Source organism: Chaetodon auriga, chromosome 18 (genome assembly GCF_051107435.1).
Source record: "Chaetodon auriga isolate fChaAug3 chromosome 18, fChaAug3.hap1, whole genome shotgun sequence".
NCBI classification, from domain to species: domain Eukaryota; kingdom Metazoa; phylum Chordata; class Actinopteri; order Chaetodontiformes; family Chaetodontidae; genus Chaetodon; species Chaetodon auriga.
The window spans coordinates 18,303,525-18,329,353 of record NC_135091.1 but is presented as its reverse complement, the minus strand read 5'-3'; the positions used below and the strand labels follow the sequence as shown (position 1 = coordinate 18,329,353).

Sequence of the window (25,829 nt, the reverse complement as noted above, 5' to 3'; positions counted from 1 at the left end):
TCAAAAGAGCTTAGAATTAGAGAAATCACCTTGAAATATTTTCCCTGAAATGATCATTCTGAAAGCTGATCGAAACCAGCTGTAAAAGAAAGCATAGACCAATGGATTAAGCATTGAATTTGACCATCCGAGCCACTTAAATGCTGTAATTACAGGGACTGATATTGTATTATTACTCAAAGGGTTAAAGGTCACAGAAAGAGTGAAAGGAGTCCAACAGATGAAAAAAATTCCCATAACAATAGCCAGAGTTTTGGTGGCCTTTCTCTCCATCTTACTGACAGTTGCTCCAGACTTTGTGCTCTGACAGGTTGTTTTCTGAATGCTGTAGGCCTGTCTCTGTGCCACAATCAAAATCTTTAGGTAAATACTAAACATTATTGTCACTGGGAGGTAAAATGCAGAAGCAGTTCCGCTGTTTGCTGAACTCTTATTTTGAAATAAAACACACTTCCTGTTAGATTGTCCACGGTTTACTCCCGGAATTATGTTGACAATTCCAAGTAGAGCCGAAAAAGTCCAGGTCCCCAGGATCATGATCACAATAACATGGACATTTATTTTTGTTCTATACCTCAGAGGCTGACACACAGCATAATATCTGTCAACAGAAATGAAACACAAGTTAAAAACAGATGATGCACACAGAAAGAGGTCAAAGCTACCTCGGATCTTACAGAGTAAATCTTGAAGATACCAACATGAGAGTACAGTCAGTATTGCACTAAAAGGCAACACAAAAACGCCAACAAGCAGGTCAGCCACAGCCAAAGAGAGGATGAGGTAGTTTGTCGGAGTGTGGAGCTGTTTGAAGTAAACAATGGAGGTTATTACAAGAAGGTTTCCACACATTGTAAGAACAGATAAGAAGCCAATGAAAATACACAATAAATATGAAGAGGTGACAGCTGTTAAGTCAGACACATTTGCTGATTCATTGCAGAGATGTTTGTCCTCAACAACATCATCAGACCTGTTAACAAAGAATTTAGGTTCCATGCTTAGATGGTCATTAATGCTCACGTAACATTTGTAAAAACATGTCTTCAATCAAGAAAACAACACAACAGTATCCAGTTTGCAGCAGACAGACATCTCAAGTTAATCTCAGTGCTTTGTATGTTTAATACCACGTCTCTTGATCCTGTCTTGTGCATCTGTAGTACTAACAGTCTTTGGTCTCTGTGCCGCTGAGCACACATGGATTACATTCATTATCGTGGGCTCATTTGCATATTATGTTCAAGGGAGTGGCATTTTATGTCGGTCAGTATGATGAGTTATCATACAACTCCCGGTGCATGTGTTTAATCTCCCATACAAGTACACAATTTTAAGTTGCCTCTTTTAAATTAATTACTGTAGCTTCACCTTGTATTTCACTGTACAGCCCTGTGTTGTAGGATGATAAATAAATGAACCTTCTACCTGGTAAACATGGTCCAGGGTATTGGACACGCTGATGGAGTTTAGGTACAACAGTTCTGAGGTTCTTTTTAATTGTAGGCACAATAAAAACCATCTTGCTGTTTTGTCATGTGACTGTTGATGACCTCATAGAGTACAGGTACGGTAGTGCATTTTTTTTAAATTTGCATGTAGAGGAATGCAAACAGAAACAAAAATGCTGATGAATTCTCTGGGCAGATAATATGATCAACATCTCAACATCAAAAACTCAACATCCGGGAAACATGGTCCAATTACTTTGACTTGTGTTTGAGCACCAAGAGTCATTAATGTGAGTGCAGAGTACACCTCCTCTAGACTTGGCAGAGCCTGGTGTTGTGCTGATGCTGAACACTGTCCAATAGCTGGATCCAAGGTTTTGTGATGTAGGCAGAAGTCTCTCAGTGGTCAAGATATCATGATCAATCATATCAAATGCTGCTCTTCGGTCTAAGACGACAAGAACTCAGACCTCATTTTCATCAGTGTTCAGTCTGAGGTTTATTCTGAGGGGTATATTCTGATGACTGAAATACCTCCAGGATGTTGTTTTACAAAACAAGTAAATTTGGACTGAAACTCTTTCCAGTATCTTACTGATGAATGAAAGGTTTGATATCGGCCTATACTATATAGTGATGGGCACGCCAGTTCTTTTAGACGTACTGAATCACTAGAATCAGTTCACTAGAAAGATTCGTTCAAAAGATTCGTTCACTGAATCACCGAATCATTCAGTGCTTGGCAGGAGGAGCCTGCGACTCCTGGACTGATATACGGCTGAACGGTTCAAGTTTCAGTTCAGTGCACAACTTCCAGGACCGGGAGACGAGAGTGTTGTGACTGTGTTGCTTTGACAAACACATTTGTAAATATAAAACTATATATAACTATATTATAAATCATGATGTTTTAAGTGTCCTGTGGTATGCTATTTAACTGGTCTACTCGGCAAATTGGGCTCAGTGAGTGATCCGTTCACTGAACGTATACCCCTCAGTACATTCAGTGAGGGATTCACACTGAATATGCACCGTTCCCTCGCAAATTGTCGCAATGAGATGATCAGACAGTCACGCGTTTTCTCAAACTGCGGGTTTTATACACTATTTGTTACATGCTATGTCCTACTGTACTGTTGTTGCGGTGGCAAATTTAGCAGAGTTTAAAAAAAAGTTATTTTCTCCGAGGTACACTTGAACACAACACACCCCCATCTCCCTCCGTCGCTCCTCATTACTGCCAGCATAACGTTTTAAGTTTGTTTATCTGGAAACTAAATCTGTTAAAACAACGGGGAACAACGGTCGCCATGAAAGTGTAGCCCTCAGAGGAAAATGGTTCAGGAGAGTGTAGTTCACTGAGTGATTCATATGGCAAACCGTTCCTGCCCGAAACACGCCACATTCAGTCGCGTTTCAACTTCATTACGGCGTAAAAAACAGCGTTCTTTTTGCGCATTACGGTGCAAAAAACGGCGTAAAATCTGAAAAAACGGCGTTTTTTTTACGCCGTAATGAAGTTGAAACGTGACTGAATGTGGCGTATTTCTGGCAGGAACAGCTTGCCATGGATTCATGCGTCGGTGACGCGGCGCAGTCGGCGCCCGCGGTCCCTCCCTCAAGCGATTCGTTCGTTTCTCAGTTCAGTTGAACTGTCAGCAGCACCGCCTGCTGACAGTTCGTTCGTCAAGTGATTCGTTCGTTTCTCAGTTCAGTTGAACTGCTGACAGTTCGTTCGTCAGCAGGCGGCGCTGCAGGCAGGCGGCGCAGCTGACAGTTCAAGTGAACTGAGAAACGAACGAATCACTTGAGGAAGTGATGCAGTTCAGTACGTTCACTTAAAAGATTCGTTCTTTTGAACGAAACGTTCGCGAACGAGACAACACTAATACTATACTGAGTGCATGACCATCGAGGTTGGGTTTCTATTGTAATAGTTTTACACAGCTGTTTTAAACACTTTGGGGAAGATGCCTCTTTGTACAGATGTATTTATAATCTTCAGGACATTACTTAAAACACTGTTAGACACATGCTTTAAAAGTGCTGTAGGGACATGAAGCGGATGAGATCGAAGCAGTGACAGTCTTGCAGAGCTCAGTCAATGTAATGCAGGTGAATTTTGCCATGATTACATTTATTTAACAGGGTTTGTTGAGGTCATCTGTGTTCACATCAGCAGCAATGCTGGCTCTAGTTCAGGTTATTTTGTGACTGAAGAATGATGCAAGCTCTTTACAATATGATGCAGAGAACTGTGGACGGGTGGGGGCGGTGCTGAGTAGCTGCTCAATAGAGGGGAATAATACTCTCCACTATTGTTCCAGCATTTCCTGTAATAATCTTATAAAAGTAATACTTTCTTGCCAAATGTATTGCTTTGTTACAGTCATGGTTTAATAGCGAATATCAGTGAACTGTGAGCCCACTTTTGTTTCAGCTGTTCAACAGATTCCCTTAACCTTCAGTGGAGCAACAGTATTTAAGGCAGATGGCATGGTATTGTTGAAGTGTTCAACCATGTCATTTAAAAAACAACCATAGCTGTGTGACTCAGATGATTTCCTTATATTGCAGAACTTCAGTCTTTCCGTCAAGGAATCTCTTGAACCAAAAAATCCCCTTTACTCTTTGTTGAGATTAGGCTGGCATCAGAAAACACAGTGATGGTCAGAAATCGGTCATTCTAATACTGAAACATTGTCAGTGTTTAACCCTGTTGTCATTTCTGAGTCCAGAAAGTTACCATGCTGATAAGGGGCTTCATTTACTTGTTGGGTGAGATCAAAATTGTCCAGTACATTCACATGCTCCATATCTTTCAGTGATTTGCTTTGTTGATATGAATATTCAGATCTCCATTCAGGATTAATCCATCATATCTAGTGACACCAAGTCTCATCAAGTGAGACATCCTGCATAAACACCAATGAATATTTTGGTGGTTGACACACCGTGCGGATATCTGACTTCTGTCCTCTTTTCCCCCATTGAGCTCCTGTGTTATGGCTCTCCTTTGTCTCCTGTCTGTCTGTCTGTCTCCTGTTTGTCAGGTCTGAATCTGTGTCACTGCGGGGCATGGCCGACAGATTGGGCCAAGCCTCTTCTCCTCTTGAGCACAGCTGTGTTCAATGAAACAAACAAGACTCACCTGCCTACAGAGTATTAAAGCACCAGGCTTTCAGCCAGCAATCGTCTGTCTTCCTGCGTGCTAATGACCAAGAAAATCGCTAAATACCTTTTGTCAGCTTTGCCTTGTCTGCTACCTGCCTTCCTGACCTCCCATCTTGTGTGTCTGTGCTGAGGTGCCCCACCCTCATCTGCACCCTGCCAGTCTTCTCTCACTGATGAAACTGGACTCAGTCACTGTGGATTCTCTGCCTGGTCTGGATTCACCAATGGCACAATCTGCAAATATCTATTGAACTGTAAACCGTCCAATAATTCTGCTTTGAGCTAAAGAGTCAGATATTCAAATGATTTAAATTCACCCAGGTCAGTGTTATTACACACAAAGTGTTTTAGAAAAAAAAGTCTGCAGTCCTTCCTCCTTTCATATTTTCTCATACTGATAAAAAATGATAATTTGGAGGACAAGCTGTGATGCTTTTTCAAGCTGGGACTCAAAAGGCTGCATGCAGACACATGAAGACAGGGAGGTTTACGATGAGCAATGTATTTAATTCAATAAACAATGACACTGAAATGCACAACAGAAGAACCAGATGATCCAACAGTAACTTGAGGTGAGAATGGGCAGACAGGAGAGGAGTCCAGACTTTGCACTCACAATGAATTCACACCAAGCACACTCCAGACCAAGGTGGAGATCAGAACCTGAAGCAGGCGAAAAACACAGAGTCAGGCAGGTAAGCAGCTGTACAGACAAGGAAACCACCAAGACTGGAGACAACTGTTCCCCTGTTCACAAGAGACCAGTGATGTTTGGATGTACCCCATCAAGCTTAAAACAGTCTTCACAGTTCCAAAAGACACTGAAAATGTCTTTGTCTTTAGCTACTTTGGTAGCTCCGAGCTAGATGGGTGTGTTTCAGCAACCAGGCTTCATTTGGCCTGCCTCAGCTCCACCCACTCTCCACCTCTTTGGTCAAATTTGGATTGGCAGGAGTTAAGAGGAGTCAGGCACTGCCAAGATGGTGATGGCTGGAGCCGCTGTCATTGAGCTTCAGTATGGCTCTTGTGGGTGACATCATGTAGAAACATAAATCCAACACTTTTTCCAGCTCTAGTCTGTAAATATTTAATGACAGTAGTTGTGAAGTATTCTTTTTCTACTCAACAATAATAATAATTACCAATAAAAAACTTTAGTAGGTAACTTGTATAAAAGTAATTTTTTGTCATATTAGCTAAAAGTGTCCCTATGCCCAGACAGCAGTACATGAAACATGTAATCTGTGAAAGAAAAATAAATAAATAAATAAATAAAAAAATAACAGCTCCATTGGTCCCACCTGCTGCTCCTACTGCGATTTGCAGTCCACCGCGCTCGACACAAAACAACCAACCAGAGCCAGAGGAGCATCTGAGGGAGTGTCTGACATCTGTCAATCACTACTCACGCACGCTACGAACCGCCCCCTCGCTCCGCTCGTGTTGCCAGCTGCCGCTCAGTCAAACAGCTCTGTGAGCAGCGTAAGAAGTCTAGTGAAAGCTGTGGCGCAGCAAAGGAGAAACTGTTCATACTGTTCATAGAGCTTGTTTCCATAATAAAAAAATACAATAATAATAATGAAAAAAAAAAGTTCCTGCTGAAAAATATAATGTTTTGAAATTAAAATAGGTCTGACCACTCTCATGTGACTTTAAGTATCAACCCTCCTTACGCTGATCCAGCCTCTCGCCACTGGAGGATGAACCCTTCTCTACTGAGCAGTCCGTCATTTATTGACTATATTACTGAACAGTGGAATATTTTTATTGCCGCTAATAAGACTCCTGATGTCAGCCCATCTTTACTGTGGGAAACAGCTAAAGCCTATCTTAGGGGATGTATTATATCATATACCACAGCTCAGAAGAAAGCTGCTTTGAAGGAACACCTTAGCTTGGAAAATATAATACAGCAGATGGAGGCACAATTTAAAAATGCACCCTCTAAATTTTTGTCTAAGAAATTAGAGGCAGCCCGCTCAGCCCTTAATCAGCTTTTAACTAAAAAGGCTGAGTCAGCCATTTTCTTTGCAAAGCATAGGCTTTATGAATCAGGAAACAAACCTGGCCGCCTCTTAGCAAGGTTGGCGAAAGGTAGAACAGAGTCAAACACAATATCCTCACTGTTGGATGACAAACAGACTAGACACCACAAAACCAGTGACATCAATAAAATAATGATGCAATTTTATCAGAAGCTTTATTCATCTGAATGTGAGCTTTCTGGGGGGAGGAGAAAAGAGTTCCTCGATAGAGTCTCCTTCCCATCCCTGTCAGAAGAACAAAGAGAAAACCTGACTGCACCAGTGACTGAGAGGGAGGTCCATGCGGCTATAGTGTCCCTGAGGGGTGGAAAGGCACCGGGGCCTGATGGGTTCTGTCCAGAGTTCTATAAGAAATTGAATCACCTGCTCGTTAGACCACTTACGGACATGTATCTGGACTCCTTTGAGACTGGTCGCCTCCCCCCAACACTTAACATAGCAAATATCACTCTTATCCTTAAGAAAGATAAGCCACCTGATGTCTGTGGCTCATTCAGGCCTATTGGCCTTATCAACGTGGATAATAAGCTACTATCAAAATTGCTCGCAGCAAGATTAGAAAAGCTCCTGCCTTTCTTAATAAATACTGATCAAACCGGATTTATACAGGGCAGGTTATCTGTCACAAATGTGCGAAGACTGTTGAATGTCATACAGTACTCAAAAAAGACAAACCATGGAGCACTCGCCGTATCTTTAGACGCTGAAAAGGCGTTCGATAGGGTGGAATGGAAGTATTTATTCGATGCTCTTGAGAGGTATGGGCTGGGGGGCGATTTTCTTAAATGGATTAAGGTGCTTTACAGCTCCCCACAGGCCTGTGTTGTCACTGGTGGCATGCAATCACCACCTTTTCCACTGCATAGAGGGACGAGACAGGGCTGCCCCCTGTCCCCGCTACTCTTCGCGCTAGCAGTCGAACCCCTAGCGGAGGCTATAAGACAACATAAGGACGTACATGGGGTGACAATGGGAGGGAAAACCCATAAAATAGCCCTGTACGCCGACGACATCCTGCTATTTTTGACTAAACCAGATTTATCTATACCAGCTATTCTCTCTATCATTCAGGACTTCGGCTCATTCTCAGGTTACAAGATTAATTATGGAAAATCTGAGGCTATGCCATTAGGCTCTACCGATCTGGCTTCACTCACCAACTCCCCCTTTAAATTGTCCCCTACAGGCTTCACTTACCTTGGGATAAAAGTCTCACCTGATCTGACTGAGCTGTGGAAGCTTAATTTCTCTCCTATAGTAGCTACAATAAAGAGGGACTTAGACAGATGGCATGACCTCCCGTTATCCTTTATGGGGCGCATTAATTTAATTAAAATGAATATATTGCCTAGGTTATTATATCCCCTACAAATGTTACCCTTATGGATCTCCAAAAAGGTTGCTTTTGATATAGAGAGGGCATTCTCTAAATTCATATGGCATGGCAAAAGACCCAGACAGAAAATTAAAATCTTACAGTTACCCTCAGATGAAGGTGGCCTTGGCCTACCAAACATAACCTATTATAACTGGGCATGCCACGCTCGCTTCTTGTGGGAGTGGCTGCATGCTCATCTGGACTCCAAGCCCTGTCTAGACTCATGGTCCTCTCTGCCCTCTTCGCTATGGAGCTTGGTCATGGGTGATAAGAAAAAGCTACACCGGGACATCAAGAGTAATCCAATTGTATACAACACAATTAGAGTGTGGGAGAAGATCTGTAAACACCTAGGCAGAGGGGGTTATGCCTCGTTTCTGACCCCTCTTACAAGAAATCAGGATTTTCCCCCGGGTCTCCATATTAGTATTTTTGACAGGTGGCACGATAATGGGGCACGTGTGATTGGAGACTTATATGACAATTTGATGTTAATGACTTTCCAACAACTGCAGTCCAAATTCAGCATCCCTAAAGAACATCACTTTGGCTTTCTTCAGATCAGACACTTTATTGGATCTAAGACCCTATCCCCTCCTGGTCTGGTCATATGCAATGAGGTTGAGAGGTTCCTTATTTCACGAAAAGGTGTCACCGGTTTTATTTCTTGCTTCTATGCACTACTGTACTCTCTTAATACAGGCAATATCACAAGCGTTGCGCGGAAGTGGGAGAGAGATTTTGACACAGAATATATTGAGGATGACTGGCAGGAGGCCATTAAAGTTTTTAAATCCACCTTTACATGCAATAGATTGAGAGAAACACAGTACAAGATACTGCACCGTCTACACCTAACTCCATACAGATTAAATAAGATGGACCGTCAGATTTCTCCTCTATGTATTAAGTGTCTCAGGGAGTCTGGAACGTATTATCATTATTTCTGGCAATGCAAATTGATCAGAAGATTTTGGGGTACAATCTCTCAAGAACTGAGTGGCATCTTTCAGGTAAAGGTGGGGAAGGACCCTGGCTTTTTCATCCTCGGCCTACCTTCAAGGGAATTGACCATGACCCGCTTGAAGTTTAAATTATGTGACAAATTGTTATTACTGGCTAGAAAATGCATTTTAATTAACTGGATCAATGATAAACCACCTACTGCCACTTTGTGGTACAGGGAGATATTCCGGGTCCTCCCCCATGAAAGACTCAGTGCAGTCATGAGGGGTAATGAAAGGTCCTTTGATGAGATGTGGGCTCCTCTGCTTAACTACCTACCTGATACTTTGACTCAGTTAGTGATGAGGGGTCAGTTCTCATTACAGTGGTCAAATTCACCTGAGAGAAATGCACAAGTGCCTTCGATTTGAAACCTGCACACTGCAAAACCTTGGTTTTTTTGGGGGGGTTTTTGTTTTTTTTTTTGTCTGTTTGTTTGTTTCGTTTTGTTTTGTTTTGTTTTGTTTGCCTGAAGTATTATTGCCCACTGTGTGGGAAGCTGATGTGACTGTGACTGAACTTATGAGTGTTATGTGCATACTGTACGTGGAGCGATGTATACGGTGGGGGCCCTGTGTACGATGTGGGGGATGTATGTGGGACTGATGGCTTGAAGACTCACCTTTTAGGGTCAAATGGATGACAATATCCTGTTTTATCATGTTTATTTCTGTCTGTCTTTGATCACTTTCTGTACCTCAGACGATGGCAGATTGTATTTTATGTCATATGCATATGTTGAAAATTAATAAAATTTGTTTAAAAAAAAAAAAAAAAAGAAATTAAAATAGATTTTCCACTGCATTATTATAGAAGTACAAGTACAAGTAAGTGATTGAATAAAATATGAAATGTCATTCCTGCATTAAAAAGAAAAATTTATGATATTTTAAGCAATATGACAACTGACAACTGATAATTATGAAAGGCCATTTAAGTGGACATTTTCTCTGTTAGTGAACATCCATAAATGTATTTTCTAATCATGAAACTATTAACAGGAGAGCATGAGGCAAAAGTCTGGTTTTGTACAGTGAAACAGAGAAGTTACCCTTCTACAGTGTAACATTCATAGTGTTGTGAACAATGCACAACTTGCTGGTGAAAGTACTGATTTAGACATTAATGTTCATGCAAAAGTCTTATTTAGTACTTTGCATTTACTCTTATTTATTTCATATCACTTTGAATGATGAAACTTTCATCTTTTTCTTAAATCCATTGACATCTGCAGCCAGATCAAATAATGGAGGCCCTGAGTGAAAACTGCTGTAAGAGACAGATCATTTCACCGTTCATTATTTCCTAACAGGACTGTTTAAAGCTTTGTGTGCTGTAGCAAGGGAAGCAAAGATCAAGACTTTAAAAGGACTATAAATATTCACACAGACAAAAATCTGTTCTTGCATTCAACGCAGAGAATACAGAACGGTAATAACTGAATATATAGAGCAAAAGAGCCACTCATTGAGATATATGGATCCTACATTTATTAACATACATACACATTGTGTTTACACACTCTTCAAAGGGTTATCAGTGCACTGGTTCAACATACAAATGTACAGGTTTATGCACAGTACAGTGACAATGTTTATATAAATATATGACATGCAATGGACGGGAGATTCATCTTCAGTGTTGAATGAATCACTGGCATAACAGCACTTCAAGTAATGAGTCAAAAGAGCTTAGAATTAGTGAAATCACCTTGAAATATTTTCCCTGAAATGATCATTCTGAAAGCTGATCGAAACCAGCTGTAAAAGAAAGCATAGACCAATGGATTAAGCATTGAATTTGACCATCCGAGCCACTTAAATGCTGTAATTACAGGGACTGGTATTGTATCAATAGTCAAAGGGTTAAAGGTTATACAAAGAAAGAAAGGAGTCCAACAGAGGAGAAAAATTCCCATAACAATAGCCAGAGTTTTGGTGGCCTTTCTCTCCATCTTACTGACAGTTGCTCCAGCCTTTGTGCTCTGACAGGTTGTTTTCTGAATGCTATATGCCTGTCTCTGTGCCACCATCAGAATCTTTAGGTAAATACTACACATTAGTGTTGCTGGGAGGTAAAATCCAAAAGCTGTTCCGATGCCTGCTGAGTTTTGAAATAAAACACACTTCCTGTTAGATTGTCCATGGTTCACTCCCCGAATTGTGATGACAATTCCAAGTAGAGCCGAAAAAGTCCAGGTCACCAGGATCATGATCGCAATAACATGGACATTTATTTTAGTTCTATACCTCAGAGGCTGACACACAGCATAATATCTGTCAACAGAAATGAAACACAAGTTCAAAATAGATGATGCACACAGAAAGATGTCAAAGCATCCTCGGATCTTACAGAGTAAATCTTGAAGATACCAACATGAGCTTACAGCCAGTATTGCACTAAAAGGCAACACATTAATGCCAACAAGCAGGTCAGCCACAGCCAAAGAGAGGATGAGGTAGTTTGTCGGAGTGTGGAGCTGTTTGAAGTAAACAATGGAGGTTATCACAAGAAGGTTTCCACACATTATAAGAACAGATAAGAAGCCAATGAAAATACACAATAAATATGAAAAGGTGACAGCTGTTAAGTCAGACGCTTTTGCTGATTCATTGCAGAGATGTTTGTCCTCAACAACATCATCAGACCTGTTAACAAAGAATTTAGGTTCCATGCTTAGATGGTCATTAATGCTCACGTAACATTTGTAAAAACATGTCTTCAATCAAGAAAACAACACAACAGTATCCAGTTTGCAGCAGACAGACATCTGAAGTCAATCTCAGTGCTCTGTATGTTTAATACCACGTCTATTGATCCTGTCTTGTGCATCTGTAGTTCTAACAGTCTTTGGTCTCTGTGCCGCTGAGCACACATGGATTACATTCATTATCGTGGGCTCATTTGCATATTATGTTCAAGGGAGTGGCATTTTATGTTGGTCAGTATGATGAGTTATCATACAACTCCTGGTGCATGTGTTTAATCTCCCGTACAAATACACAATTTTAAGTTGCCTCTTAAATTAATTACTGTAGCTTCACCTTGTATTTCACTGTACAGCCCTGTGTTGTAGGATGATAAATAAATGAACCTTCTACCTGGTAAACATGGTCCAGGGTATTGGACACGCTGATGGAGTTTAGGTACAACAGTTCTGAGGTCTTTTTAATTATAGGCACAATAAAAAACATCTTGCTGTTTTGTCATGTGACTGTTGATGACCTCATAGAGTACAGGTACGGTAGTGCATTTTTTTTAAATTTGCATGTAGAGGAATGCAAACAGAAGTAAAAACGCTGATGAATTCTCTGGGCAGATAATATGATCGACATCTCAACATCAAAAACTCAACATCCGGGAAACATGGTCCAATTACTTTGACTGTGTTTGAGCACCAAGAGTCATTAATGTGAGTGCAGAGTACACCTCCTCTAGACTTGGCAGAGCCTGGTGTTGTGCTGATGCTGAACACTGTCCAATAGCTGGATCCAAGGTTTTGTGATGTAGGCAGAAGTCTCTCAGTGGTCAAGATATCATGATCAATCATATCAAATGCTGCTCTTCGGTCTAAGACGACAAGAACTCAGACCTCATTTTCATCAGTGTTCAGTCTGAGGTTTATTCTGAGGGGTATATTCTGATGACTGAAATACCTCCAGGATGTTGTTTTACAAAACAAGTAAATTTGGACTGAAACTCTTTCCAGTATCTTACTGATGAATGAAAGGTTTGATATCGGCCTATACTATACTGAGTGCATGACCATCGAGGTTGGGTTTCTATTGTAATAGTTTTACACAGCTGTTTTAAACACATTGGGGAAGATGCCTCTTTGTACAGATGTATTTATAATCTTCAGGACATTACTTAAAACACTGTTAGACACATGCTTTAAAAGTGCTGTAGGGACATGAAGCGGATGAGATCGAAGCAGTGACAGTCTTGCAGAGCTCAGTCAATGTAATGCAGGTGAATTTTGCCATGATTACATTTATTTAACAGGGTTTGTTGAGGTCATCTGTGTTCACATCAGCAGCAATGCTGGCTCTAGTTCAGGTTATTTTGTGACTGAAGAATGATGCAAGCTCTTTACAATATGATGCAGAGAACTGTGGACGGGTGGGGGCGGTGCTGAGTAGCTGCTCAATAGAGGGGAATAATACTCTCCACTATTGTTCCAGCATTTCCTGTAATAATCTTATAAAAGTAATACTTTCTTGCCAAATGTATTGCTTTGTTACAGTCATGGTTTAATAGCGAATATCAGTGAACTGTGAGCCCACTTTTGTTTCAGCGGTTCAACAGATTCCCTTAACCTTCAGTGGAGCAACAGTATTTAAGGCAGATGGCATGGTATTGTTGAAGTGTTCAACCATGTCATTTAAAAAACAACCATAGCTGTGTGACTCAGATGATTTCCTAATATTGCAGAACTTCAGTCTTTCCGTCAAGGAATCTCTTGAACCAAAAAATCCCCTTTACTCTTTGTTGAGATTAGGCTGGCATCAGAAAACACAGTGATGGTCAGAAATCGGTCATTCTAATACTGAAACATTGTCAGTGTTTAACCCTGTTGTCATTTCTGAGTCCAGAAAGTTACCATGCTGATAAGGGGCTTCATTTACTTGTTGGGTGAGATCAAAATTGTCCAGTACATTCACATGCTCCATATCTTTCAGTGATTTGCTTTGTTGGTATGAATATTCAGATCTCCATTCAGGATTAATCCATCATATCTAGTGACACCAAGTCTCATCAAGTGAGACATCCTGCATAAACACCAATGAATATTTTGGTGGTTGACACACCGTGCGGATATCTGACTTCTGTCCTCTTTTCCCCCATTGAGCTCCTGTGTTATGGCTCTCCTTTGTCTCCTGTCTGTCTGTCTGTCTCCTGTTTGTCAGGTCTGAATCTGTGTCACTGCGGGGCATGGCCGACAGATTGGGCCAAGCCTCTTCTCCTCTTGAGCACAGCTGTGCTCAATGAAACAAACAAGACTCACCTGCCTACAGAGTATTAAAGCACCAGGCTTTCAGCCAGCAATCGTCTGTCTTCCTGCGTGCTAATGACCGAGAAAATCGCTAAATACCTTTTGTCAGCTTTGCCTTGTCTGCTACCTGCCTTCCTGACCTCCCATCTTGTGTGTCTGTGCTGAGGTGCCCCACCCTCATCTGCACCCTGCCAGTCTTCTCTCACTGATGAAACTGGACTCAGTCACTGTGGATTCTCTGCCTGGTCTGGATTCACCAATGGCACAATCTGCAAATATCTATTGAACTGTAAACCGTCCAATAATTCTGCTTTGAGCTAAAGAGTCAGATATTCAAATGATTTAAATTCACCCAGGTCAGTGTTATTACACACAAAGTGTTTTAGAAAAAAAAGTCTGCAGTCCTTCCTCCTTTCATATTTTCTCATACTGATAAAAAATGATAATTTGGAGGACAAGCTGTGATGCTTTTTCAAGCTGGGACTCAAAAGGCTGCATGCAGACACATGAAGACAGGGAGGTTTACGATGAGCAATGTATTTAATTCAATAAACAATGACACTGAAATGCACAACAGAAGAACCAGATGATCCAACAGTAACTTGAGGTGAGAATGGGCAGACAGGAGAGGAGTCCAGACTTTGCACTCACAATGAATTCACACCAAGCACACTCCAGACCAAGGTGGAGATCAGAACCTGAAGCAGGCGAAAAACACAGAGTCAGGCAGGTAAGCAGCTGTACAGACAAGGAAACCACCAAGACTGGAGACAACTGTTCCCCTGTTCACAAGAGACCAGTGATGTTTGGATGTACCCCATCAAGCTTAAAACAGTCTTCACAGTTCCAAAAGACACTGAAAATGTCTTTGTCTTTAGCTACTTTGGTAGCTCCGAGCTAGATGGGTGTGTTTCAGCAACCAGGCTTCATTTGGCCTGCCTCAGCTCCACCCACTCTCCACCTCTTTGGTCAAATTTGGATTGCCAGGAGTTAAGAGGAGTCAGGCACTGCCAAGATGGTGACGGCTGGAGCCGCTGTCATTGAGCTTCAGTATGGCTCTGATGGGTGACATCATGTAGAAACATAAATCCAACACTTTTTCCAGCTCTAGTCTGTAAATATTTAATGACAGTAGTTGTGAAGTATTCTTTTTCTACTCAACAATAATAATAATTACCAATAAAAAACTTTAGTAGGTAACTTGTATAAAAGTAATTTTTTGTCATATTAGCTAAAAGTGTCCCTATGCCCAGACAGCAGTACATGAAACATGTAATCTGTGAAAGAAAAATAAATAAATAAATAAATAAAAAAATAACAGCTCCATTGGTCCCACCTGCTGCTCCTACTGCGATTTGCAGTCCACCGCGCTCGACACAAAACAACCAACCAGAGCCAGAGGAGCATCTGAGGGAGTGTCTGACATCTGTCAATCACTACTCACGCACGCTACGAACCCGGGGGGGGGGGGGGGGGGGGGGGTGGTAACCCTAACCCTTTCTCTGTTAGTGAACATCCATAAATGTATTTTCTAATCATGAAACTATTAACAGGAGAGCATGAGGCAAAAGTCTGGTTTTGTACAGTGAAACAGAGAAGTTACCCTTCTACAGTGTAACATTCATAGTGTTGTGAACAATGCACAACTTGCTGGTGAAAGTACTGATTTAGACATTAATGTTCATGCAAAAGTCTTATTTAGTACTTTGCATTTACTCTTATTTATTTCATATCACTTTGAATGATGAAACTTTCATCTTTTTCTTAAATCCATTGACATCTGCAGCCAGATCAAATAATGGAGGCCCTGAGTGAAAACTGCTGTAAGAGACACATCATGTCACCGTTCATTATTTCCTTACAGGACTGTTTAAAGCTTTGTGTGCTGTAGCAAGGGAAGCAAAGATCAAGACTTTGAAAAGGACTATAAATATTCACACAGACAAAAATCTGTTCTTGCATTCAACGCAGAGAATACAGAACGGTAATAACTGAATATATAGAGCAAAAGAGCCACTCATTGAGATATATGGATCCTACATTTATTAACAACATCTTCAGTGTTGAATGAATCACTGGCATAACAGCACTTCAAGTAATGAGTCAAAAGAGCTTAGAATTAGTGAAATCACCTTGAAATATTTTCCCTGAAATGATCATTCTGAAAGCTGATCGAAACCAGCTGTAAAAGAAAGCATAGACAAATGGATTGAGCATTGAATTTGACCATCCGAGCCACTTAAATGCTGTAATCATAGGGACTGGTATTGTATTATTAGTCAAAGGATTAAAGGTTATACAAAGAAAGAAAGGAGTCCAACAGAGGAGAAAAATTCCCATAACAATAGCCAGAGTTTTGGTGGCCTTTCTCTCCATCTTACTGACAGTTGCTCCAGACTTTGTGCTCTGACAGGTTGTTTTCTGAATGCTGTATGCCTGTCTCTGTGCCACCATCAGAATCTTTAGGTAAATACTAAACATTATTGTTGCTGGGAGGTAAAATCCAAAAGCTGTTCCGATGCCTGATGAGTTTTGAAATAAAACACACTTCCTGTTAGATTGTCCATGGTTCACTCCCCGAATTGTGATGACAATTCCAAATAGAGCCGAAAAAGTCCAGGTCACCAGGATCATGATCACAATAACATGGACATTTATTTTAGTTCTATACCTCAGAGGCTGACACACAGCATAATATCTGTCAACAGAAATGAAACACAAGTTCAAAATAGATGATGCACACAGAAAGATGTCAAAGCAACCTCGAATCTTACAGAGTAAATCTTGAAGATACCAACATGAGCTTACAGCCAGTATTGCACTAAAAGGCAACACATTAATGCCAACAAGCAGGTCAGCCACAGCCAAAGAGGGGATGAGGTAGTTTGTCGGAGTGTGGAGCTGTTTGAAGTAAACAATGGAGGTTATTACAAGAAGGTTTCCACACATTATAAGAACAGATAAGAAGCCAATGAAAACACATAATAAATATGAAAAGGTGACAGCTGTTAAGTCAGACACATTTGCTGATTCATTACAGAGATGTTTGTCCTCAATAACATCGTCAGACCTGTTAACAAAGAATTTAGGTTCCATGCTTAGATGGTCATCAATGCTCACGTAATATTTGCAATAACAGGTCTTAAATCAAGAAAACATAACACAATGGTATCCAGTTTCAAGTCATGAGAAATCTCAAGTTAATCTCAGTGCTTTGTATGTTTAATACCATGTCTACTGATCCTGGCTTGTGCATCTGTAGTTCTAACAGTCTTTGGTCTCTGTGCCGCTGAGCACACATGGATTCATTATCGTGGGCTCATTTGCATATTTTGTTAGAGGGAGGGCATTTTATGTTGGTCAGTAAGATGAGTTGCACACACGTGTATGTGTTTAATCTCCTATACAAATACACAATTTTAAGTTACCTCTTTGAAATTAATTAGTCAAGAAACTCTTAAAGCAAATAAACTTATGATTTGACATTCTAGTGACCAGAAGTTTCCATAAATGTCCACGACACCCTGGTCCATGATGCAGCATGAAAACTTTCCTGAAATAAAAAATACTTCCTGCTTTTCTAGAGTCAAAATTAGCTTCATGTTCCATGTATGTGTACACATACATGGAACATGACTGCTCTTTGTTGCTGTGAATGTACTTACAGAGAAATAGAATAAAAACCAGGTCAAGAAAGCTAGAAGTAAGAAGACAATTCAGGTTTCGGCTTTGTAGTTTAAACACATTTAGACAACAGTCTAAACAACAACATCTTCAGCTTTTCATCTTTCTTTACGCTTGCATCAAGGCCTTTGGAACCAAACTGCAAATTTTCCAAAGACACTTGTCCCAAACAGAGCCCTGCACCGCGCACTTCCCAGCTTTGAAAAAGTCACTGACAGTTTCCCACAGGACATCGGTGCGTAAATCAAGAGTTATGCAACAGCTATCGTATCTCTTGCTGTGGAATTTAACAAACGCTTTCGGGACTTTGCAGAAAAGGACATGTTGCTTTTTTCTTCTCCCTTCTCTGTGGACCCTGATGATGCTCCTCCACAGCTGCAGCTTGAGCTCATTGAGCTGCAGTATGACGATGAGTGCTGCGGAAAACACCAGCAGCGTTCTCTTGTTGACTTTTTCCGGCAGCCGGACAAAAGCAGGGTTCCAGAAATGCGTTCATCTGTTCAGAAAATGTTGAGCTTATTCGGCTCCACATATAAAGTTTACTGATAACAGACCACTTTGCATTACTTATAACTCCTGTTTAAAATGTTCATGTTATCTGACTGGATGAATGGCAGAATTGTGTTTTTAGAGTTGTTCACGTCTGCCTGAGTGACTTATATTTCGTTACATTGTCATTTGAAAAATGAAGGTAATTGAATTGAAAATTGTTTTATAACAGTGTGTATTTTCATGTAACTTTTGTGGTTAAAAAAATGTCGGCCCCCGGGCATCTTCACTTATATGACCCGCTGCAGACTCTATTTAAATTGCAAATGAATCCACGTATACCCAGGTGGCCAAAATAGCTTTTTCCAAACCCAGTTTGTCCCAAAATTTTCACACCTGTTTGCCACACCTATGCCAGTCGAACAGGCTTCCCGTACTGGTCACTAGGAGCTTTATCCTATGAGGTTCTATTTGTGCCAAAGATTGTGTCACATGCACACTGTCTATGTCAACTGAGCATGTGATAAATAAGGATGACATTCACAACAGCACAGTCAAACAACACATCAGGACATCATGCAAAACAAAAGTACATCAAATGACAAGGAGTACAACAAGATGAGTACAGTTTAAATTTGCATTGACACAGACAAATGTTTTGCCAGATGACCACATCGGAGATCAGGTTTTGAGACTTGTCCTGTCTCACGTTATCATCGATTGTTTTCCACATGTAACCAAAACCACAATCTTTCCCTAACCTGTACCAAGGGCTTTGAGTCACTAAAACAAAAATCTAAAAATATTAATTGGGCTTTAGTTGCTTCAAGTGGATATTGTAGGGAACATTGTCTGGAAGCATTTTGAAACCAAGGAACATATGCAAAGATCCTGGTCGTGGATTTCCACTCTGCCATCAACACCATCATCTCAAAAATCCTCCACTCAAAACTGACCAAGGCTGCTTTCCAAACCAATAACTGCTGTACCAGAAACATCCCAGACATGGGCAACCTCTTCCCCTTCCGCAGTACAGATCTTCATCTTCATCAGCTCCATCCAAATCATGGAGGATTTTGACTTTTATCTATGGGCATTTAACATTTTGTTATTGCAGTTTACCTACCTTTTTTGTTTGTTTTTAATAATTTTTCGTATAGTAATAAAAAGATGCCTCACCATATGTTTTGGTTCTAACTTTGGGTACTGTTAAAAGACCACTTCCAGAAAACCTGGGGGCTCTGCTGGGTTCATATGGTAAAAGCAAGTTAGATAAATAAGAAGGAGCAAGACCATTAAGAGCTTTATAAACCATTAAAAGAATTTTAAAATCAATTCTAAAACGCACAGGAAGCCAATGCAGAGACTTTAAAATCTGTGTAATATGAGCTCTCTTTCTGATCTTTGTCCACATTCAAGCGGCTGAGTTTTGAAGTAATTGTAGTTGAAAAATATTCTTTTTAGGGAGACCAGAAAGAAGAGCATTGTAGTAATCAATCCTGCAGGTAATAAAAGCATGAATAAGTGTCTCTGCATTGAATTGACATAGAAACTGGCGTACTTTGGCAATGTTTTTTTAAATGATAAAATGCCTTTGTAATGACATCCTTTATATTAGCCTCAAAATTCCATTCTGTGTCAAATGTTACACCAAGATTTTTGACTTGTTGACATGGGCTGAAAGAGACACCTTGTAGTTTGCTTGCCAGTTTCTCTCTCTGGTCTCCTGGACCAATAACTAAAACCTGAGTTTTGTCCTGGTTGAGCTATAGAAAGTTCTCTGCCATCCAGGATTTAATGTCTGAAATACAGTTAAAAAGGACATCAAGTGGTCCTGCGTAATCAGGAGACACAGCTATGTAAAGTGGTGTGTCATCTGCATAGCTGTGAAAGTTGATGTTGTGCCCCCTGATGACATGGTAGCATGTATAGGTTAAAAAGGGTTGGACCTAAAATTGACCCCTGGGGAACACTGCATTTCATTTGATAAAAACTTTGTTCACCCATGCTAGAATTTCCTGTCAGTGAGATATGGTTTGAACCAGTTAAAAACAGTATCAGAGATGCCAATTAAATTTCAGAGTCTGTTTAAAAGAATGGTATGATCTACTGTGTCAACGCTGCACCCAAATCTAAAAGCATCAAGACAGACAGCATTTTTGTGTCAATGTTTGACCTGATGTCATTGACAGTTTTCACTAGTGCTGTCTCTGTGCTGTGATATTTTCTAAAACCAGATATTTCAGCAGTATTTGTCGAGGTCCACCTGTACCGTCTGAAAGCTGCAGGTGATGTGTTTGCATCCGGAATATGTCAGTGCAGCTATGTCTCAGTGAAACACTGCCTACACAGCATTTTGACTGAGTCTTAGTCAGTGCAGCGAGCTCATCAATTATATTTGTTAGGGACCTGCATCCCACTGTTCCACATCCATGCACTGCTTTCATTGTTGACATTGCTGATTTCCACACCTCACTGTTCATTTGTGTTAACTTTAGTCTCATAAATTTGTTTGTTTTCTCTTAATCTCTTGTGTGGACTCCCTCATTGTCACATTCCCTGAGCAAGTTTGTGATGTGGAGGTAAACATTACCCCCGGTCTGTCTGGTGAACTACGTCATGAGATACAAAAGTCACACAAAAAACACAAAATACACAGCAAGATCTGTGAGAACAGGCTGTTGCTTGAGCAGTGCAATCTTAAAATCTAATAGTTGACACCTCGGCCTATCTGCTCATGGATTATACTGCATACTGTGTAAAATCAGTGTAATGGTCACATCATGAAAAGCTTCACAAAACAAACTTTTACAAAAAAGTTATGGTATGATTAATTTAAATGGAAATTGTATCAATTCTAGCCATACATAGCCTTAGGATTTATCCCACATAGCAGCTTTTCCATTGTTACTTTTGTTGTTTGAGTGTTCTTGTCAGATCTTGTAACACTGCTGATGACAGGGTCGGCAGCAAAACACACTTCATCCTTATATTTTAACATTGCACCATTGTTTATTTTAATTCTGTTACTCTTATCAGCAAAACAAAAAAAATATATACAATGCATAGACAGTATGCAATATTGAGATAAATACGTGTATATTTTATTCATTAACATGTCAAAATTTCAACACAATAATACAAAAAATCTCAAGTTAGAAAAATCACCTTGAAATATTTTTCCAGATATGATCATTCTAAAAGCTGACCTGAACCAGCTGTAAAAGAAAGCATAAATGAATGGATTGAGCATAGAATTTGACAATGTCAGCCAGTTAAGTGTTTCAATCACAGTAACTGGTGGGGTAACATAAGCTAAAGGCTGAAATACAATACAAAGAAAGTAAGGTGTCAAACATAAGAGAAAAACTCCCATAACAATAGCCAGAGTTTTGGTGGCCTTTCTCTCCATTTTACTAACAGTTGCTCCAGATTTTGGGTTCTGACAGGTTGTGTTCTGGATGCTGTTTGCCTGTTTCTGAGCAACAAGGAAAATCTTCAGGTAGATGCAGAGCATTATGATCGCTGGGAGGTAAAATGAGAAAACAGGTCCCATAGTGTTTGCCATTAAAACATCAACTGAGCACATTTCTTCACATGTTCCTTGGCTGAATCCTGCAATTATGATGCCGATTCCGATTAGGGCAGAAATACCCCAGCTCACCAGGATCATGATCCCAATGACACAATCATTTATTTTACTTTTATAAATGAGAGGCTGACACACTGCATAATATCTGTCTATGGAAATGCAACACAAATTCAGAATAGATGATGTGCACAGCGACACATCAAAACTGTCTCGTATTTTACAAAACACACCTTCATGGTACAGACACAAGGTTACAGTGAATGCCATGCTGAAAGGAAAGACTAAAACTCCTACAAACAGGTCAGCCACAGCCAGAGACAGGATGAGGTAGTTAGTCGGGACATGGAGCTGTTTGAAGTAAATGATGGAGATTATTACAAGAAGGTTTCCACACACTGTGACAACAGACAGTGAGCCAAGGAAAATATTAACTAATACACATAATATGGAAGGGTTGCTTGTAAATACATAAGTTGTATTATCTGATTCATAGCAGGGATGTATGTCATTGACAATGGAAGTCCTGTTGACAGTCAGCTTTGGCTCCATGCTTCTTGATTTCTGAAAAGAAAATTTCAAAAACACTGTAATGCTAAGAACATTTAAAAATATTTAGGTGAGCGTGTGTGTACAGCTACATAAAAACAGAGACATCTTCTGAAGAAAAAAAGACTTTCTATGAAGCTTTCCTCCTTACCTAGTAACACCTTAAACCAGGTTATGCAAGAACAGTGTTGTGTGTCCTTAGTCACTGTGACACTGTGAAGAACCTTTGGACAGTATTTATAAGTCCCTGTCTCATTACTTAAATGAAGACAAGCCTTGGTGATCTAATTAGAGACCTACATGCTGTGTACATGAGATGCAAAATGATGCATAATGATACACCAGCTGTGTGTGTTTGTGTTTGTGTATGCATGCTTCTTCACTTGCAAGTGTTTTAATAAATATATATTTTTTTAAAATAAATTATTTAATTTTCCAATAGGACTGAAATATGATATTGTGTCCACTTGAAAAACATAAAGCACATAAATATGAACATTTTCCTTCACTACTGAACCTTTAAAATTCATACACAGACTGTTTGAGGCCTCAGTCGGTTCTTAGGACAAAACGAAGTCTCTGAAACAGTACTACCATGACAGTTCCACCCAGTTACACATTGGAGGCTCAGGCTCGGCCGAATAAAAGATCAATCTCTTCAGTAAACTGTCTTTCCAATCTGTCTTGCATTTCTTGGTCAAGCCCCTGTCAAGCTAAACTCGGGCGTTGTTCATTGCAGGGTTGTGGCTGTACTATGCTGGAACCAGACTGCAAAATATTGTGTTGTTTGTCGATGTCACCATGTCAGATCTAACCATCACAATGCCATAAGCTCTTGCTGTGTCTTGGTTGGGTGACTGGCAAGACTGCATGCATGACTACTCCTTATCACAACACGTCAAATTTCAGATGTCATTGGGGAGGCGGGTGAAGCAACTGTCAATCAAACTGACAGAAGTGTTGTGTGTGATGCTGGTGTAGCGAAAAAAAAGAAATTATTTCTACATCTAATGGATGTATAAATAAAGACCAGTAGCATATTACCATATACCATATTACCATATGCTACTGGTGTAATGATAAGCATATGCCCACAATTAGTACCAGGGATAATGTTGTGACAGCACAGTCAGCTACTCGCCTGGCTGATGAAGTGCTTCCGCTATTTCTCACCAACATTTGTATTTTTGGTCTCGGTCATGGTACTCCCACGAGGAAAGGTTATACAGGAAAGGGTGCGATTGCCACAGCTCAATGAAATTTTCCCGACAGCAGCAACCTCAGCATCCTTCCTCCTCCTCCTCCTTCTCCTCACCATGGTTACCTGACTGCACTCTGGAGACAGCACCTGATTGGTCAGTGCTCAGGAACATGTCATGCCAGATGTCACACCAGGCATGTCAAGACAAAGAAATTCTGACGTGAGGCGTTCCAGACACATTTAGCACCTCACACAACACGTGTGTAGAAGCCTGATTATCATTCATGATCAGCCACGATGCTGGTAATTCATTGGCTACGGCAATATCGGATCAAAATCAGGCCAGATATGTGTAGTCTGATGCTGGCATTAGACATCATTTAGGTGTACCTAATATCCTGACATTAAATCAGTGTTTATATGAGTGAAACTGTCATTTCCAAAATGGAGAACGGAAATGAGGACTGTAATAGACACAGCTCACCTAGGGCTGGATGTTCCACCATGGCAAAGCATTTATGTCACAGTGTGTACTTTTCACTGTATTTTCATTTTTCAATCTAATAAGCCACACAGGCACAGGGCGTTCAGTTGTGTAAATGGAGCAAAGAATAGGTTTGATTATATAGCAGGGTTGAAATTACAGTTTTAGAAATGACCAAGAGAGGGCACATGGAGAAAAAACATAGAAGAGGAAATGACAGAGAAGAATCTTCGTAAAAGAAAATTAGTTTTTAGTGCATTTTCTTTTGGAAATAACACTGACAGACAGTGTTTTCTAGTTTATTGCGTGATGATGATTGTTCTATGATAGCGAGTAATGTTAGCTAATATCTCTGAATTGCTAGTAGCTTTGAATCAGCTCATCGCTTCGAACAACATGGTAACAGATTCTGTATCTGACATTACAGCCAGTCAATATAGATTATGCCAATAAGTAGCAAACATAAGTCAGTTATTCCCTGCTATGTCAGAGTACAGCGCTTGCTGTTTAAGTCAGAGGTAACACCTACTGACAGTTAACGTAGCACCAATGTAGCACCAATGCAGCAATGATCATCACTGAACTGAACACTGTTTATTGATGGAAACTTATTTATATTTTAATTGGGGGGGTTGCAAACCAATAGAAAGATACTTAATGTCCCAAAACAAACCTCCCAGTTTGCAAATTTTTCATAATCGGCATGCCATGGCTGCTTAGTGAAGGACACACAATCCGACCTGATGTGTGCAGAAGTGCATATGATGGTTGGGTTGAAATATACCCAAACAAAAACAGCATAATGACAAGCACATTTCTGTCTGAATTGTGATTTTAATACATTTATATTCTCTTCCTCACCATCACTGATCGAGCTTTCTTAACAAATATTGTATTTTTCTCATTTCTTTAGTTTTCTGCTCAGCTAATTGAAATTTTGAACGTCTCACATGTTACACTTGTTTAATCTGCCACCTCTGTTTGAGCACAGTTTGTCATGTGTAACACCTTATGTGCTGATGTTGTTGAAATAATAGGAGCACTTGGTTTAATGCCGATCACCCTGATAAGATCACTTACTAATGTACTGTATTCGGACAGTCCAAAAATAAAAAATAAACAAATCTACAATCGGATTGTCTTTTTTCTGTTTACTGTTTTATGTAAAGAGGTATCATGTATTGCTGTTTTATACTGGTATTGTGTCGATGGTTAAAATTGTAGTATCTAGTCTTGCAATGACAACATTACTCTCTGACACAGTCTACACAGCTAATGTGGCAAAAGCAGCACATTAGTAGAGCAGCAGCAGCTTCACTTGTTGGTGGCAGGCTGATGAAATCTGATTGTGTTCGTATAAAATTAGGTCACCAGATCTTTTTTGTCGTGTGTCGTCTGTCAAGGTATAAATGAGTCATCCCCTCGGGTCAGAAAAATAGATTTCTGGTACAGTCAGCATCCAATATCAGCAATATCATGTTGCACAAGGCCTGAGGCATCACCACATTTGGATTTTAAAAAATTCTGTTCTGTCAGCGTGGAGAAAGATATTTGGTTATGAGAGATTTTGAGTGCTTTATATCTTCACAAGTTTCATGGGATTTCATTAGATTTTGTCTAAAATCAATACATGCTCATACGTAAACTTACCGGGACTTCAATTTAGAAGACGCTTTCTTGATTTGATTAACTCAAACATATGTTTCCAGGAACTGGGTTTTGACCCCTGTGACTTACAGTGTATTTGCTCTCTGTAGCGCCACATCACAGGCAACCGACCAACA

The 25,829-nt window shown here is 40.2% G+C and overlaps 4 protein-coding genes across 4 annotated transcripts; all 4 read right to left on the bottom strand.

Annotated features, from left to right (window-relative positions):
* On the bottom strand, nucleotides 1-4,531 carry LOC143336694 (trace amine-associated receptor 1-like). Its single transcript, XM_076756972.1, has 2 exons — nucleotides 4,406-4,531; nucleotides 1-1,044 (listed from the first exon to the last, which is right to left on the bottom strand). Exons 1-2 carry the CDS (start codon nucleotides 4,529-4,531, stop codon nucleotides 1-3), a joined length of 1,170 nt encoding a protein of 389 aa, XP_076613087.1.
* A 6,203-nt stretch (nucleotides 4,532-10,734) lies between these two features.
* On the bottom strand, nucleotides 10,735-11,580 carry LOC143336693 (trace amine-associated receptor 4-like). Its single transcript, XM_076756971.1, has one exon. The coding sequence runs from the start codon at nucleotides 11,578-11,580 to the stop codon at nucleotides 10,735-10,737; it is 846 nt and encodes a 281-aa protein (XP_076613086.1).
* A 4,572-nt stretch (nucleotides 11,581-16,152) lies between these two features.
* On the bottom strand, nucleotides 16,153-17,350 carry LOC143336692 (trace amine-associated receptor 1-like). Its single transcript, XM_076756970.1, has 2 exons — nucleotides 17,279-17,350; nucleotides 16,153-17,190 (listed from the first exon to the last, which is right to left on the bottom strand). Exons 1-2 carry the CDS (start codon nucleotides 17,348-17,350, stop codon nucleotides 16,153-16,155), a joined length of 1,110 nt encoding a protein of 369 aa, XP_076613085.1.
* Nucleotides 17,351-21,349: 3,999 nt separating this feature from the next.
* On the bottom strand, nucleotides 21,350-22,363 carry LOC143336691 (trace amine-associated receptor 1-like). Its single transcript, XM_076756969.1, has one exon. It carries the CDS (start codon nucleotides 22,361-22,363, stop codon nucleotides 21,350-21,352), a length of 1,014 nt encoding a protein of 337 aa, XP_076613084.1.
* Nucleotides 22,364-25,829: the final 3,466 nt, after the last annotated feature.

Bases quoted from the DNA above. Each gene is read 5' to 3' on its own strand.
- LOC143336691 (XM_076756969.1), bottom strand. From the start codon at position 22,363: ATGGAGCCAAAGCTGACTGTCAACAGGACTTCCATTGTCAATGACATA.
- LOC143336694 (XM_076756972.1), bottom strand. From the start codon at position 4,531: ATGCCCCGCAGTGACACAGATTCAGACCTGACAAACAGGAGACAGACA. The intron at 1,045-4,405 runs GTGTGTCAACCA...TCTTGATTGAAG, and splicing joins AGAAGTCAGATATCCGCACG to ACATGTTTTTACAAATGTTA.
- LOC143336693 (XM_076756971.1), bottom strand. From the start codon at position 11,580: ATGTGTGGAAACCTTCTTGTGATAACCTCCATTGTTTACTTCAAACAG.
- LOC143336692 (XM_076756970.1), bottom strand. From the start codon at position 17,350: ATGTGTGCTCAGCGGCACAGAGACCAAAGACTGTTAGAACTACAGATG. The intron at 17,191-17,278 runs GTATTAAACATA...TCTTGATTTAAG, and splicing joins AGCCAGGATCAGTAGACATG to ACCTGTTATTGCAAATATTA.